The sequence below is a fragment of the Chlorocebus sabaeus genome, chromosome 24 (genome assembly GCF_047675955.1).
Source record: "Chlorocebus sabaeus isolate Y175 chromosome 24, mChlSab1.0.hap1, whole genome shotgun sequence".
NCBI classification, from domain to species: Eukaryota; Metazoa; Chordata; class Mammalia; order Primates; family Cercopithecidae; genus Chlorocebus; species Chlorocebus sabaeus.
Window position 1 is genome coordinate 29,182,193 of NC_132927.1, and position 16,696 is coordinate 29,198,888.

Genomic DNA, 16,696 nt, shown 5'->3' on the forward strand with positions numbered 1-16,696 from the left:
CAGCGCAGTGGCTCATGCCTGTGATCCCAGCATTTTGGGAGGCCGAGGTGGGCAGATCACCTGAGGTCAGGAGTTCGAGACCAGCCTGGCCAATGTGGTGAAACCCCATCTCTACTAAAGCAAAAATTACCTGAGCGTGGTGGCACATGCCTGTAGTCCCAGCAACTCAGGAGACTGAGGCAGGAGAATTGCTTGAACCCGGGAGGCAGAGGTTACAGTGAGCCGAGATCATGCCACTGCACTCCAGCCTGGGCGACAGAGCAAGACTCCATCTCAAAAAAAAAAAAAAAAAGCTGGGTGCAGTGTCTTACGCCTATAATCCCAGTACTTTGGGAGGCTGAGGGGGGTGGATCATGAGGTCAAGAGATCAAGAATATCCTAGCCAACATAGAGAGACCCTGTCTCTACTAAAAATACAAAAATTTTCTGGGCATAGTGGCGTGCGCCTGTAGTCCCATTTACTCAGGAGGCTGAGGCAGGAGAATCACTTGAACCCGGGAGGCAGAGATTTCAGTGAGCCGAGATTGTCCCACTGCACTCCAGCCTGGCGACAGAGTGAGACTCTGTCTCAAAAAAAAATAATTTTAATGCTCTGCTTTATTTTTAAAATGAAACCAATCTATAAATATCTGTATACATACTCTAAAATACATTGTTTGAACATAGAATACTATGTAACCGTGAAAAAGAATGTAATATATCTATGTGTTTGGATTTGGGATGATCTCCAAAATAATGCACTGCATGAACAAAGCAGAGTGTGGAACAATGTGTATATATTCGCAATGTGTTAAGTAAATATATATATACTACATTAAGTATATTTATTCTTGTATATGCATAGAAAATTTCTGGACCAACAGGCTAGAAACTTCATAGTGATTGCTTCTAAGAAGGAAAATTCAGGGCCTGTGATGGTAGAGGGACGCATTTTTCTTTCATGTTTGTTTTTTTTTTGAAATGGAGTCTCACTCTGTCACCCAGGCTGGAGTGCAGCAGCATGATCTTGGCTCACTGCAACTTCCACCTCCTGGGTTCAAGCAATTCTCCTGCCTCAGCCTTCTGAGTAGCTGGGATTACAGGCGCCCACTACCACTCCCGGCTAATTTTGTTTTGTTTTGTTTTGGATGGAGTTTTGCTCTTTTGCGCAGGCTGGAATGCAATGGCGTGATCTCGGCTCACTGCATCCTCCGCCTCCCAGGTTTAAGCAATTCTCGGCCTCAGCCGCCCAAGTAGCTGAGATTACAGGCGCCCACCACCACTCCGGGCTAATTTTTTTTGTGTTTTTAGTAGAGACAGGGTTTCACCATCTTGGCCAGGCTGCTCTTGAGCTCCTGACCTCTTGATCCACCCACCTCAGCCTCCCAAACTGTTGGGATTACAGGCGTGAGCCACCACACCCGGCCTAATTTTTGTATTTTTAGTACAGATGGCATTTCACCATGTTGGCCAGGCTTGTCTTGAACTCCTGACCTCGTAATCTGCCTGCTTCGGCCTCCCAAAGTCTTTTTCTGTTGTGTATGTGTATTTATGTGTATACGCATAGAATTATTAAAGAAAATGAGAATGTTGTGTTTTAAAATATCGAACTATATAAGGTGAAACTAATCTTAAGAAAAACAAACCAACCAAAAAATCATACTGTTCATTTCTAATGTGTACTGAATTTTTGTTCAAATTATAATGTTGTTGGTGCAGGTTCTTTATCCTAATGGAAGAACCATTTCTCCTTAAACATTTACAGTACTAGTTTTTAGAGATTGGTAATTCTACTAGTAGTTCTTGACACAGAATATGTTATGCATTAAAATATTTAATTTCATTCTGAGTTAACATTTTTCCTCTGAAGCATTGTTTTATATAACTGGAATTCCCAATCACTTCAGGCTACAGTTATTGTTGAAATCCTTGTGGGTTAAATCTTGGATTTTCCTCAGATCCTGGGGTTCAGCTTCTGTGGTGTTTTGTTTTGTTTGAGACAGAGTCTTGTTCTTTCACCCAGGCTGGAGTGCAGTGGCACGATTTCAGCCCACTGCAGCCTCCGCCTCCCGGTTTAAGTGGTTCTCTGCCTCAGCCTCCTGAGTAGCTGGGATTACAGGTGTGCACCACCACACCTGGCTAATTTTTATATTTTTAGTAGAGACGGGGTTTCACCTTATTAGCCAGGCTGGTCTTGAACTCCTGACCTCAGGCAATCCACCTGCCTTGGCCTCCCAAAGTGCTGGGATTACAAGCGTGAGCCACCATGCTTGGCCTCAGCTTCTCTGTATTAAAGTCCTGAATTCTTTGAAGTCGTTACTGGGTAACTGATCATTGAAGAACTGTAATTTTTAATGCAAAATTGTCCTTAAAACTAGTTTAATAACTTAGCTAATTGCCTATAGTTGTGTTAATAAACAGTGGTCTTAGGAATGCTTAGAAATGGAAGTTTTTTACAAAATAAAACAAGCTAACATATTAAAAATGCCTTATTTTTAAGTATTTTGTAAAGTGTAAAATTCAAGATAGGTGCTCTCTCAGCTGGTTTTTTGTTTTTTGTTTTTGCTTTACTAAAAATTAGTTCAAACAGTGGATGTTTGAGTCATGGTTCCATAGACCATGCCTTCTGTTTTTATTTGTTCCTTCTCTTTTAGACTTTGGACTTCCTCTGAAATGTCCTCTGTAGTTTTATGAGCAGGGGTCACAGGACCACTTAGAGAACAATCTTCTGGTCTTAGAGAAATTGATAGAAATAAAAGAATAACATAACAATTACAGGTACCTTTGTCTTTATTTCTAGGTCCACTCTGATCTAGAGGAATGTATCTTTCTGCTTGTGATTTTTCTATTTTAGCCAAATAGTTCATTATATGCCAATAAAATATGTATTTATTTTTGAGATAAGAATCTTGCTTTGTTGCCCAGGCTGGAGTGCAGTGGCCCAATCATAGCTTACTATATCCTTGACTTCCAGGCTCACACAATTCTACCTCAGCCCCCTGAGTAGCTGGGACTATAGGTGCACACCACCACACCCAGCCAATTTTTTAATATTTAATATTTAATATTAATTTTTAAATATTTTTTAGAGATGGAGTCTCCCTCCCTGCTGCTCAGGCTGGGCTCAAGTGATCCTCCCACCTTGGCCTCCCAAAATGCTGGGGTTACAGGCATGAGCCATTGTGCCCAGGCTGATGGATTTTTTAAATACTAAAATATCAGAGATGTTAACATGGTGTTTCAGGTTTTAATGCCTTCAAGCAATGTAAAATCTACCACACAGTTCTTGGGAATATGATACTTTGAAAGTTGTTTTGCATTCTTGTCATGGTTACCGAGAAATAATGAGTTATTTTTTAAAAATACATTAAGCGTTTTACTTAAAGTGTGCTTATCACAAAATACTCTATTTTCAGATATTTAGTCCTGGATATTGCAGATAATCCAGTTGAAAATATAATACGTTTTTTCCCTATGGTAGGTACCAGTATTTTAAAAAATAACATTTAAATTTATTTATGATTTGACTTCTTAGTTGTGCTGCTTCTTTTTTCTTTTCTTTTCTTTTCTTTTTTTTTTTTTTGAGACAGAGTTTCACTCTTGTTGCCCAGGCTGGAGTGCAATGGCACAATCTTGGCTCATCACAACCTCCGCCTCCTGGGTTCAAGTGATTTTTCTGCCTCAGCCTCCCAAGTGGCTGGGATTACAGGCATGAGCCACCATGCCCAACTAATTTTGTATTTTTGGTAGAGATGGAGTTTCTCCGTGTTGATCAGGCTGGTCTCGAATTCCTGACCTCAAGTGATCCGCCCGCCCCAGCCTCCCAAAGTACTGGGATTACAGGTGTGAGCCATCACACCTGGCCCCTTTAATTGTGCTTGTAAAGCTTACTACTTTTACTTTGCTATGACTGAAAATTATGTGATTGTGTTTTTTTAAAAAATGAATTATTTGTAGAAAATTTTTTTATGTTCTTCAGAAATTTGAGGAATCATATTGTGAATATATTAGATTCAAATTAAATTTTGGCTTCTTTTTTTTTTTTTTTTTTTTGGACTTGTCTACTATACAAGACAATTATTTGTAGCATTTTGGAAATTTGTGAATTAAGATAATTTTTATACCTATAAATTAGGAAATTGTTTTCAATAGGTTTCATTTTATTTCATTATATGCATTTATTTTATGCTTACATTAATCCACATGTCTTTTGCCTCCAGACTAAGGAATTTATTGATGGGAGCTTACAAACAGGAGGTAAATAATATTTCCTTTCCTTAACTAATGTTTATATTTTGATTATTTGTTAATTTTTTAGTTGGTATTTGTCTTAAATGCAGGATATGGAAGTTACAATTACATGTAGTAGCTTACTCCCAAATTTTTATTTTCCCAATTACTTGTTTCATTTGGATAGGCTTTCTGGAGTATCCCTTAGACTGTTTTCAAATTCTCTGTGAGCTTTCAATTTCTTTAATAAGAGTCTGGTATATTCTTTACACAGTTAATAATAACAAATTGTAAAGATTTGAAAATAAACATCCAAGTGATTATAGTATATAAGGAAGGAGTTACTTGACTGTGGTTTCAATATATTTCAGCTGCTGACTCAGGTGTTTTTCTATTAGAATAACGAATTCATGTTTTTCAGGAAAAGTTCTTGTGCATGGAAATGCAGGGATCTCCAGAAGGTATGAAGTTAGAAATAATCTTTCTTTCTGTAACATTTAATTAATGAATTGTATTTTCTGGTTGTTTTCTAAAATTATTTCCCCCTCTTCAGTGCAGCCTTTGTTATTGCGTACATTATGGAAACATTTGGAATGAAGTACAGGTAAGAAAATACCCTAAAACCTAGCCACAGTTTAAATTCTCATTAAAATGAAGCTTAATGGGAATGGTTTGGAAGTTTGAAGTTCTTATTCCCCTGATTATTTTTCATGTAGTCATGTTTGATTAGGCAGGCCCTTATTCTATGGTTAGTCTCAACCTAATTTATCTAGTTGTATAGGTATGCATAGGCTAATATGGAAATCCTATGAAAAACTACTTACGAGAAGAGAATTGGTTGGTCTGAGTATAAAAACTCCTGAACACAAATGTTAGTGCTTGCCTTATTTAAAAGGCTAATTTGTCATGTTCTACTTTAACAATAGTTGGATGAAAAATTACCTAGGAATTGTTTGCAGCATCTGTTTGTAATTCAGAGTAGTCTTTCTTATCAAAAATTATCTTTTCCAAGCATTCTATATAGATTTTTTAAAAGATGGGGGTGGTCATGAGCTTCTTACCCCAAGACAAAGCAAAAGCCTGGCCAGTGTACAGTATTTCCTTTCTCAGTTTTTCTTGTTCTACAAATTAGAAATCTTGTAGTAATCATTGACACCTTTTTCTATTTCAGTCCACTTTTATATTTAAATTAGAACGGAAAACTTTGCTTAAAAATATCTATTCTTAAAAGAATATTATTTGAATACAAATATTTATTTATTTATTTATTTATTTATTTATTTATTTTGAGACAGAGTCTTGCTCTGTTGGCGGGCTGGAGTGCAGTGGCATGATCTCGACTCACTGCAACCTCCGCCTCCCGGATTCAAGCAATTCTCCTTCCTCAGCCTCCCAAGTAGGCTTCTCAAGAAGCTGGGACTATACCACATCACTGTGCTTGGCTAATTTTTAAGTTTTTTGTAGAGATGGGGTCTGACTACATTGCCCAGGCTGGTCTCAAAGTCCTGGCTTCAAGCAGTCCTCCTTGTTGGCCTCCCAAAGGATTGGGGTTACAGGCATGAGCCACTGCACCTGGCCACTTTACACTTATCTCCTATTCATAGTAGTTTCCCAAGGTAGGTGTTACTAGACTCTTCATTTTACCAATGGACAAAATAGAACTTAGAGAAGTTGAGCAAGCTGCCATAAGCATATAGCTGGTGAGCAAAGGAATTATATTTAATCTCATCATGCTTTTTCCATTACAACTCATTACCCCTTTCTATTGCTAAGTTGTATGATTATGATTTAATTCATTAAGTAATGCTCTCACATTAATATTCTTTTCTGTTTTCAGAGATGCTTTTGCTTATGTTCAAGAAAGAAGATTTTGTATTAATCCTAATGCTGGATTTGTCCATCAACTTCAGGTAACTTCTCTTTTCTTCCTCTTTAAGGCAGTTGGAAAGTAAGATATAAAATCCTTTGTACATGTAATTTAGGTGTACAATTTACTTTGTAAATACTTAAAATTGCCATAATCTGATGATTTTGATCTTTTATTCAAGTTTATATCTCTATTTAGAAGAATTTTCTTGAATGGGTGTGGTGGCTCATACCTGTCTGTAATCCCAGCACTGTGGGAAAACAAGGCGTTTGGATCACTTGAAGCCAGAAGTATGAGATCAGCCTGGGCCACAAAGTGATACCCAATCTCTAAAAAATAAAAAATAAACAAAAATTAGCCAGTCATGGTGGTGCATGGCTGTGGTCCCAGCTACTCAAGAGGCTAAGATGAGAGGATTGCTTGAGCCCAGGAGTTTGAGGCTACAGTGAACAGTGATTGTGCCATTGCACTCCAGCCTGGCCTACAGAGTGAGACCCCATCCCTAAAAAATTTTAAAAAAATTTTTTTTCTTAAAAGCTGGCATTACCAAGAAAAAAGGGTTAAAGATACATTATCAAATCTAAGGTGAAATAATGGCTGTTAGAAATGTCTTTGATTTTTTTTCTTCATTTTGATCACACAGAGCATAAGACAGTTTTGATTCTAAGTATACTAACTGTAACAGCTTTTTCCATTATATGTTTATCTTTTCCATGTTGTTTCATATTTTGTTGATGCCTGGCAGATGCACTGAAGAAGACAATAAATCTGTGAATTAATCTGATTAGACCAGGTTATTCAGTTTATTCCAAGAGGCCAAATCATAGGCTGCAGAATGTGCTCTGGCTGATTACATCCAGTTATGTAGGAATAAAGCTCATATTTCAACATCAAGAATATTTATTACAAAATATATTGTTGTAGTTACCAAGCTTTAAATTTTAATTTTTACTTTTAATTTTTACTACATTCAAAAGAGAAACAGTGTCATCTGTGTTCAGCCTGTTCATGTAAAATGTTTGTCTTCTGACTTTATAAGTTTCTTTGCCTTTTACCATGTTGTAGAGAACATTCTTGTTTTTTTCATTTTTTAAAATTATTTTTTAAGCTTTTCTTTTTTTTGTGGATACACAGTAGGTATATACATGGGTGCATTAGATATTTTGACACAGGCATGCAATGTGTAATAATCACATCATGGAAAAACAGAGTATCCATCCCCTCAATCATTTATCCTTTGTGTTACAAACAATCCAATTATACTCTTACTTGTTTTTAAATGTGTAAAAACATTCTTTTTTAAAATTTTTGTATTTGAAAGAGCAGTATATGCCTATGTTTAAGAAAATTGTTCTGGCACAGTGGCTCACGCCTGTAATCCAGCTCTTTGGGAGGCCAAGGTGAGTGGATTACCTGAGGTCAGGAGTTTCAAGATCAGCCTGGCCAACATGGGGAAACCCCATCTCTACTAAAACTGCAAAATTAGCTGGGCGTGGTAATGCATGCCTGTAATCCCAGCTACTCAGGAGGCTGAGGCAGGAGAATCGCTTGAACCTGGGAGGCGGAGGTTGTGGTGAGCCGAGATCGCCATTGCATTCCAGCCTGGGCAACAAGAACGAAATTCTGTGTCAAAAAAAAAAAAAGAATATTGGAAAGATCCTGATAGGTATATCTGTGTGAATACACCTGTAAGGTAACTGAAGTGGAATTGGTGGGTTCCAGTGCATCTGAAATTTGATAGATGTTTCCAGATTGCCTCCAAAAAAGATGAAATAATATAAACTTATACCACCAGGAAACAAGGAGTGCCTATTTCCTCCTACCCTAATTAACATCAGTAGCCAAAAATGATTTTTTTTTGTTTTTTTTTTTTTTGAGATGGAGTCTTACTCTGTCACCCAGGCTGGAGTGCAATGGTGCCATCTCGGTTCTTTATAACAAATTCTGGTGTGTCCTTTAGAGATCTGAAGTTTTCTTTTTTAAAGTGCTAGTTCTGGTTTTTGAACTGTTAATATGGTGACTTGAGTTACTGGATCACATTAGATTAGATTTCCTAATATTGAATCATCCTTTTGGTCCAGCAATGGATCCCACTTGGTTATGATACACTGTTTTCTTAATGTATTGCTGGATTGTATTTGCTAATCCTTTTTTTTTTTTTTTTCAGGATTTTGGAATCAGTTAAATAGTAAATTGGTTTGTCTTTTTTTTTTTTCTATCCTTTTCTGGTTTTACTGTCTCTATCAGTGTTCTCATTTTTTAATGGAAACTTTCCGTTTCTCTTTGTGCCATGGATCAATTTAAATTAGATTGGAGTTACTTGTCTCTTAATGCATTAGTATATGGCATCTGTGAATTATCTGACCATATGTTTTATCTAATTCAGTTATTCATTATTTCATTCATTCATATATTTTGACAGTAGACCAGTTCTCAGACAACATTCTTCGTTCGGTGTATCGGTTTGGTTTTTTCTTTCTTTTTTTTTCTTTTTTCTTTTTTTTTTTGTTTTTTTGAGGTAGAGTCATGTGCTCTGTTGCCCAGGCTGGACTGCAGTGGTGCAATCTCAGCTCACTGCAACCTCCGCCTCCTGGGTTCAAGTGATTCTGCTGCCTCAGCCTCCAGAAGACCTGGGATTACAGGCGCCTGCCACCACGCCTGGCTGATTTTTGTGTTTTTAGTAGAGACAAGGTTTCACCATATTTGCCAGGCTGGTCTCAAACTCCTGACCTCAGGTGATCCGCCCACCTTGGCCTCCCAAAGTGCTAGGGTTACAGGTGTGAACCACTGTTCCTGGCCTGGTTTGATTTTCTGATACTCCTCAGGTCACTTTGGAAGTATTTATGATCTTCTGTGTAATCATCGATTTCATAAGAGTTCTACATAGAGTTAAGGAAAATAGTATCTTGTACTTTAATATCTTTTGGTTCTATTATTTTTTTTCTTCATCTGGTTAGTCCATGCCGTTTTTCTGTATTCTAATTTCTGCTTGCTTGGTATTTTGCTTTAGTGTTGTTTGCTGCTGCGGTTGTGAATTTCCTGAATTGAAAACTTGGTTTCTTTTTATTCTTTCAAAACTTCAAGGCCACTAATTATCCTCTTTGCATTGTGTTACTCGCATGCTGCAGATTCTCATCGGCATTATTTTTATTGTTATAGCTTGATATTCTGTGATTTCAGTTTTGGTTTTTTTTTTTAGATCTAATACATGTTGAGTTTTTTTTAAATTGTATAGGTGACTGGGTTTCAAAATTTTTAATTTTGTTCATATTTAGTTTTATTGTAATCAGAGAATGTTTTTAGTACATTGTTTTTGATGTTTTCTTTGTGGTTTAATATGTAGTTGTTGTCATGAATTTTATGGGCATTTGAAAAGAAGATGTATTCTGTTTTCAGGGGATAAAGTTAAATGTGTTTGTCCACTTCATCTGTCTTGGGCTGAAATCAGTGAACTGGAATCTATTACTATATTTTTATTTTTTCCTTATTTTTATGTTTACTTTTTCTTTCTGCTTTTTTGGTTTTGCAAGTTTGTTTTCTGTACTTACTATTTGGTACATAAAAATTCAAGTTAGGTTTTCATTTTAGTTGTACCCTATTTAAATTTCAGGGGTTTTTTGTTTGTTTTTTTTTAGACAGAGTCTTTCTCTGTTGCCCAGGCTGGAGTGCAGTGGTGCAATCTCGGCTCACTGCAACCTCTGCCTCCTGGGTTCAAGCGATTCTTCTGCCTCAGCCTCCCAAGTAGCTGGGCTTACAGGCATGCGTCACCAAGCCTGGCTAATTTTTGTATTTTTAGTAGAGACGGGGTTTCACGAAACATGTTGGCCAGGCTGGTCTTGAACTCCTGACACGATCCACCCACCTCGGCCTCCCAAAATGCTGGGATTGCAGGTGTGAGCCACTGCGCCAGGACAGATTTCGGTTATTTTACCTTGCAATTAACCTGGTTTAATATTGTAAATCCTACTCTTTCTGTTTGCTTGCATTTGCCTTTTGAGTTTTCCCATTCCTTTGCCTTCAAGCTTTCTTTTTTATTATTATTATTATTATTATTATACTTTAAGTTCTAGGGTACATGTGCATAACGTGCAGGTTTGTTACATATGTATACTTGTGCCATGTTGGTGTGCTGCACCCATCAACTCGTCATTTACATCAGGTATAACTCCCAATGCAATCCCTCCCCCCTCCCCCTTCCCCATAATAGGCCCTGGTGTGTGATATTCCCCTTCCTGAGTGCAAGTGATCTCATTGTTCAGTTCCCACCTATGAGTGAGAACATGCGGTGTTTGGTTTTCTGTTCTTGCGATAGTTTGCTGAGAATGATGGTTTCCAGCTGCATCCATGTCCCTACAAAGGACACAAACTCATCCCTTTTTATGGCTGCATAGTATTCCATGGTGTATATGTGCCACATTTTCTTAATCCAGTCTGTCACTGATGGACATTTGGGTTGATTCCAAATCTTTGCTATTGTGAATAGTGCTGCAATGAACATAAGCGTGCATGTGTCTTTATAGCAGCATGATTTATAATCCTTTGGGTATATCCCCAGTAATGGGATGGCTGGGTCATATGGTACTTCTAGTTCTAGATCCTTGAGGAATCGCCATACTGTTTTCCATAATGGTTGAACTAGTTTACAGTCCCACCAACAGTGTAAAAGTGTTCCTATTTCTCCACATCCTCTCCAGCACCTGTTGTTTCCTGACTTTTTAATGATCGCCATTCTAACTGGTATGAGATGGTATCTCATTGTGGTTTTGATTTGCATTTCTCTGATGGCCAGTGATGATGAGCATTTTTTCACGTATCTGTTGGCTGTATGTTTGTATTCTTTTGAGAAATGTCTGTTCATATCCTTTGCCCACTTTTTGATGGGGTTGTTTTTTTCTTGTAAATTTGTTTGAGTTCTTTGTAGGTTCTGGATATTAGCCCTTTGTCAGATGAGTAGATTGCAAAAATTTTCTCCCATTCTGTAGGTTGCCTTTTCACTCTGATGGTAGTTTCTTTTGCTGTGCAAAGGCTCTTTAGTTTAATTAGATTCCATTTGTCAATTTTGGCTTTTGTTGCCGTTGCTTTTGGTGTTTTAGACATGAAATCCTTGCCCATGCCTATGTCCTGAATGGTATTCCCTAGGTTTTCTTCTAGGGTTTTTATGGTATTAGGTCTAACATTTAAGTCTCTAATCCATCTGGAATTAATTTTCGTATAAGGAGTAAGGAAAGGATCCAGTTTCAGCTTTCTACTTATGGCTAGCCAGTTTTCCCAGCACCATTTATTAAATAGGGAATCCTTTCCCCATTTCTTGTTTTTGTCAGGTTTGTCAAAGATCAGATGGCTGTAGATGTGTGGTATTATTTCTGAGGACTCTGTTCTGTTCCATTGGTCTATATCTCTGTTTTGGTACCAGTACCATGCTGTTTTGGTTACTGTAGCCTTGTAGTGTAGTTTGAAGTCAGGTAGCGTGATGCCTCCAGCTTTGTTCTTTTGACTTAGGGTTGTCTTGGCAATGTGGGGTCTTTTTTGGTTTCATATGAACTTTAAAGCAGTTTTTTCCAATTCTATGAAGAAACTCATTGGTAGCTTGATTGGGATGGCATTGAATCTATAAATTACCTTGGGCAGTATGGCCATTTTCACAATATCGATTCTTCCTATCCATGAGTGTGGTATGTTCTTCCATTTGTTTGTGTCCTCTTTTATTTCACTGAGCAGTGGTTTGTAGTTCTCCTTGAAGAGGTCGTTTACATCCCTTGTAAGTTGGATTCCTAGGTATTTTATTCTCTTTGAAGCAGTTGTGAATGGAAGTTCATTCATGATTTGGCGCTCTGTTTCTAAATCACTTGATTTTAGATGCTTTTCCTCAATATTGTCTAGGATTGAGTTTTGCTATTAAATCTGGTATCATCTGTTTTCTAATAGGTGAATTTAACCCACTTTCATTTACTGAAAATGACAGGTACAATCTTACATTATTTCATATTATGCTTTCTGTTTTAAAAGGATCCTTTTTTTTAAACTTCTTTTTATAGTGTAAAAGTTTTTGATGTGTTTATGTTTGTTACATAATTTTTAAGGTTTTATTTATTTACTTTTCCTTTTTTTTTTTTTTTTTTTTTTTTTTTTTTTGAGATAAGTCTCACTCTACTGCCCAAGCTGGAGTACAGTGGTGTGATCTCGGCTCACTGCAGCCTTTGCCTCCTGGGTTTGAATGATTCACACACCTCAGCCTCCCGAGTAGCTGGGATTACAGGCATATGTCACCACATCCAGCTAATTTTTGTATTTTTGGTAGAGATGGGGTTTCGCCATGTTGGTCAGGATGGTCTCGAATTGCTGAGATCATGTGATCCACCCGCTTCGACCTCCGAAGTGCTGGGATTACAGGCGTGAGCCACAGTGCCCAGCCCTTAATCCTATATTTCAATAAGATTCAGCCAATCCTATTACCTGTCCCAGTGTCTTTATTAAACTCTTGGACTTTGAGTATTATTGTTAAGGATAGTTCATGGAAACTATATTCCCGTGGAAACTATCCCTTTGCATATTGGAAAATATTTTTCTCTTGCCCTTATATTTGAATGACAGTGGCTAGATATAAAATTTTTATTTAGTACTTTTTCCCTAGTGATTTTGTACACAGATCTGATATTAAGTATTTTTTGTTTTTTTGTTTTTTTGGAGATGGCGTCTCACTCTGTCGCCCAGGCTGGAGTGCAGTGGCGCAATCTCGGCTCACTGCAACCTCTGCCTCCCGAGTTCAAGTGATTCTCCTGCCTCAGCCTCCTGCGTAGCTGGGATTACAGGCACATGCCACCACACCCAGCTAATTTTATATTTTTAGTAGAGATGGGGTTTCACCATGTTAGCCAGGCTGGTCTCAAACTCCTGACCTCAGGTGATATGCCCGCCTTGGCCTCCCAAAGTGTTGGTATTATAGGCGTGAGCCACCACGCCTGGCCTAAATATTGTTTTAGAAAAGTTTGAAGGCAGACCAATTTTAAGATTCCCCCGTTAGGTGAATTGATTTGTGTCAGGAGAAGGTTGTCTAGATCAGCAGTCTGCAACCTTTTTCGCACCAAGGACCAGTTTCATGGAAGACAGTTTTTCTGCAGATGGGGTGGGGGGGGAGATGGTTTCAGGACAAAACTGTTCTACCCCAGATCATCAGGCATTATAAGGAGTGTGCAACCTAGATCCCTCACATACCATAGGGAGGGATAGGTTTACCATAGGGTTTGCACTCCTGTAAGACTCTAATGCTGCTCTTGATGTAACAGGAGGCGGTGCTCAGGTGGTAATGCTCCCTGGAGTGCCACTCGCTTCCTGCTGTATGGCCCAGTTCCTGACAGGCGATGGACTGATTCTGGGGTCTGCAGTCCAGGGGTGGGGACCCCTCGTCTAGATGACCATAAGAATTTTTATCAAGGTGTATCCTGGTTTTTTGTGTTTTTGTTTTTTGAGAGGGGTTTTACACTGTCATCCAGACTACAGTGCAGTGGTGTGATCATGGTTCACTGTAGCCTTGACCTCCTGGGCTCAAGCGATCTTCCCACCCTAGCTTCCTGAGTAGCTGGGACCACGGATACACACTACCACACCTGGCTAAGTTGTTTGTTTGTTGTTGTTGTTTGAGATGAAGTCTCACTCTGTTGCCCAAGCTGGAGTGCAATGGCGCGATATTGGCTCACTGCAACCTCTGCCTCCTGGGTTCAGGCGATTCTTCTGCCTCAGTCTCCCGAGTTGCTGGGATTACAGGCATGTGCCACCAAACTCAGCTAATTTTTATATTTTTTGTAGAGAGACGGGGTTTCACCATGTTGGTCAGGCTGGTCTGGAACTCCTGACCTCAGGTTATCTGCCTGCCTTGGCCTCCCAAAGTGCTGGGATTACAGGTGTGAGGCCACACACCTGATTTAGTTTTTTAAATTATTTTTGGTAGAGATAGGGTTTTGCCGTATTGTCCAGGCTGGTCTCAAACTCCTGGACTCAAGTGATCCTCCCACCTTGGCATCACAAAGTGCTGGGATTACAGGCTGTATCTCGTTGATTGCTCTACATCAGTTTTTTTCTGAGTCATAGTGTGCTCTTACCACTTGGAAATTCAAGCCTTCCCTTATATCAGGAAAGTTGTCTTCTATTGTGTATTTGCCCTTTTGGTTGTTCTCTTTCTGTTTCTTTTTAGTGTACGCCTTACCCCGGTATAGTTTATGTTACCTTTTTTCTTTGTTATTTGCTAGTTTCTCTGTAATTATTTTCAGCTTTGTTCTTTTTTTTTCCACTTGATTTTTCTCACATTGTTTTCCATGTCCCATGCTGCATTGTTTCATTAAGTATTTATTTGGCATTGTTTTAATTAGGCACTGACAGTAAAGCAGAGAACAAAACAGACAATAATCCTTGACCTCATGAAACTTATTTAGTGGGAGAATCAGACAGCAAACAAAATGTAGTAGGTCAGAAGTAATGGATCCAAGAAAAGTAAGGCCATGTAAGGAGGGTGGGACAAGAATTGCGTTTTTAGAAGAGTGGTCAGAAATGGGCTTACTGAAAAGTGGTATTTTGAGCAAAAACCTGAAGAAATGCACATATTTGGGGGAAAGCATTTGAAGTAGAGGAATAAGTATTAGTGGTTTGAGGTGGGAGCATAGTTCTTAGGATACTCATTTCATCCTAGGGCCAGTCCTCATGACCTCATCCCAACTTAATCACCTGCCGAAGTCCCCACATTAAGTGTTTGGACTTCAACGTATGAATTTTCAGAGGAATGCAAACATTCAATCCTGTAACTGCCATATTTTCTTTGATTACTTTGTTCATAATTTTCATCTGCTTCATGGTATAAGTTTTATGGCATTTTCTTTATGACGTTTGGTTATACTCTTGCTTTTCTGTTTTTTGGTTTTTTTCCTTGTAAAATCTTTGAGTAAGACCTAACACTGGTTCCTTTTTGATTATTAGTCATCTTTGAACTGAGGTATTCGTCTTAGATCAGCTATTTACCCAAGAATAAAATTGTGGGAAAGGGGCCAGAGGAGTGGTTGGGGAAGGCAGACAGCTTGAATTTTCCCAGGTTCCTTTGGTGGCATGAATCAGTGAGTAAGAAGCAGAGCAGCTTATATCACAGGTTTATTTTGTTTAAATTGATAAACACTGATGTATGTTAGAATCACCTGGGGAATTCTTAACCAAGCCAATGAAATGAAAATCTGTGAGGGTGGGGCCTAGGTATGTAGGTTTTAAAGTGCCTCAGGTGATTCTCATGTATATCCAGGCTAGAATTGCTGATTTAGCCTTTACTTTTAGCTATCCACGATCAACTGATGCTTGGCTATGTAAAACCAAATTTCTCTTCCTCCTTACCATACTTACAGCCTGCTGCTTGCAAAAAACGGCAGGTATACCTGTTCACATTTTCCTTAATATGTCCCACCTTCTTCCATAGGCCACTCATATTTCCTGACTTTGTCATACCATGCAAGGGCTTGTTGGTTTTATTTTAGGTCACCTTGTTTAGCGAGCTATGAACTGTACCTACTCTGGCCCACAGAGGAGTTATCTGCTATGCCTAGCTTAGTATGGTTCTATTTTTTGAAAATTTTATTCTGAAATTATAATACACATATAGAAAATGCATAAAATGTAAATAAACATCCATGTAACTATTGCCCAAGTACAGAAACAGAATGTTTACCAGGACGCCAAAAGCCTTTTTCATTCCCCTTCTTAAGCACAAATCTGTTTCTCCCTCCGTAAAGGTGACTGCTCTCCTGACCTAGCTGGTAATCAATTCCTTTTCCCCTCATTCTTCTCATTTTCAGGGTAATGGATATTTCCTAGTTTCATCAAATGTTTTCCTTGTTTTCAGAAAAGAGAAAAACAAAAATGCCTTTATTCTTATAACTGGAAGCAGAGGACTATTGAGATTGCCAATTTAGGTTTTTGGTGTTTTTGGGTTTTTTTTAAACAGATGAAGTCAGAGATCGTTATAGCTAATGCCATACTGACTGGCAGTTCAACATGTAGTACCCTAGCGCAAGCTATTAGCCAGACTTGATTTATAGTTATCAGTATTATCAGTAGTTCTGAATTTATGAGACAGGACTTTTAAACTTCCATTTATCTTCAAACAGTATGGCACTAGAGTTTTCAGTACAGATGAAGAATACCAAAAGTGTATATTTTAATCACTATTTTGGGTACCCAAGAATGTAAATATATATTCAAGGTAATTAACTTTTTTTTTTAAGGAATATGAAGCCATCTACCTAGCAAAATTAACAATACAGATGATGTCACCACTCCAGATAGAAAGGTCATTATCTGTTCATTCTGGTACCACAGGTAAGGATTTTTTTCTTTTTGGAGAAATTTGAGAAGAGAGATAATGAAAGGTGGAGAACTTGCTACAGGTTACACTGAACAATTTAAATTATTTAGAAAACTTGTTAAACTATTGAGCTCAGATAATTCCAAAAGGATTCATTTTATAATGAATAAATGTATACTGTAATAAGCTTAAGTCTTTTAAGTAGTAGTACATCCATGTTGTAAAGATTAAAATAAGAAGAATCTGGAGAAGGGGCCCTAAACATGCTTAGGTGATCTTATTAAAAG

General features: G+C 38.1%; 1 protein-coding gene across 1 annotated transcript in view; it reads left to right on the forward strand.

Moving 5' to 3' along the window:
• The window catches only part of STYX (serine/threonine/tyrosine interacting protein), a 47,681-nt gene that overhangs the window by 25,174 nt on the left and 5,811 nt on the right, over positions 1 to 16,696 (forward strand). The window contains exons 5-10 of the mRNA XM_037983983.2: positions 3,396 to 3,456; positions 4,200 to 4,236; positions 4,631 to 4,670; positions 4,763 to 4,813; positions 6,047 to 6,119; positions 16,330 to 16,423. Coding sequence (XP_037839911.1) covers positions 3,396 to 3,456; positions 4,200 to 4,236; positions 4,631 to 4,670; positions 4,763 to 4,813; positions 6,047 to 6,119; positions 16,330 to 16,423 — 356 coding nt within the window. The remainder of the gene's footprint in view (positions 1 to 3,395; positions 3,457 to 4,199; positions 4,237 to 4,630; positions 4,671 to 4,762; positions 4,814 to 6,046; positions 6,120 to 16,329; positions 16,424 to 16,696) is intronic.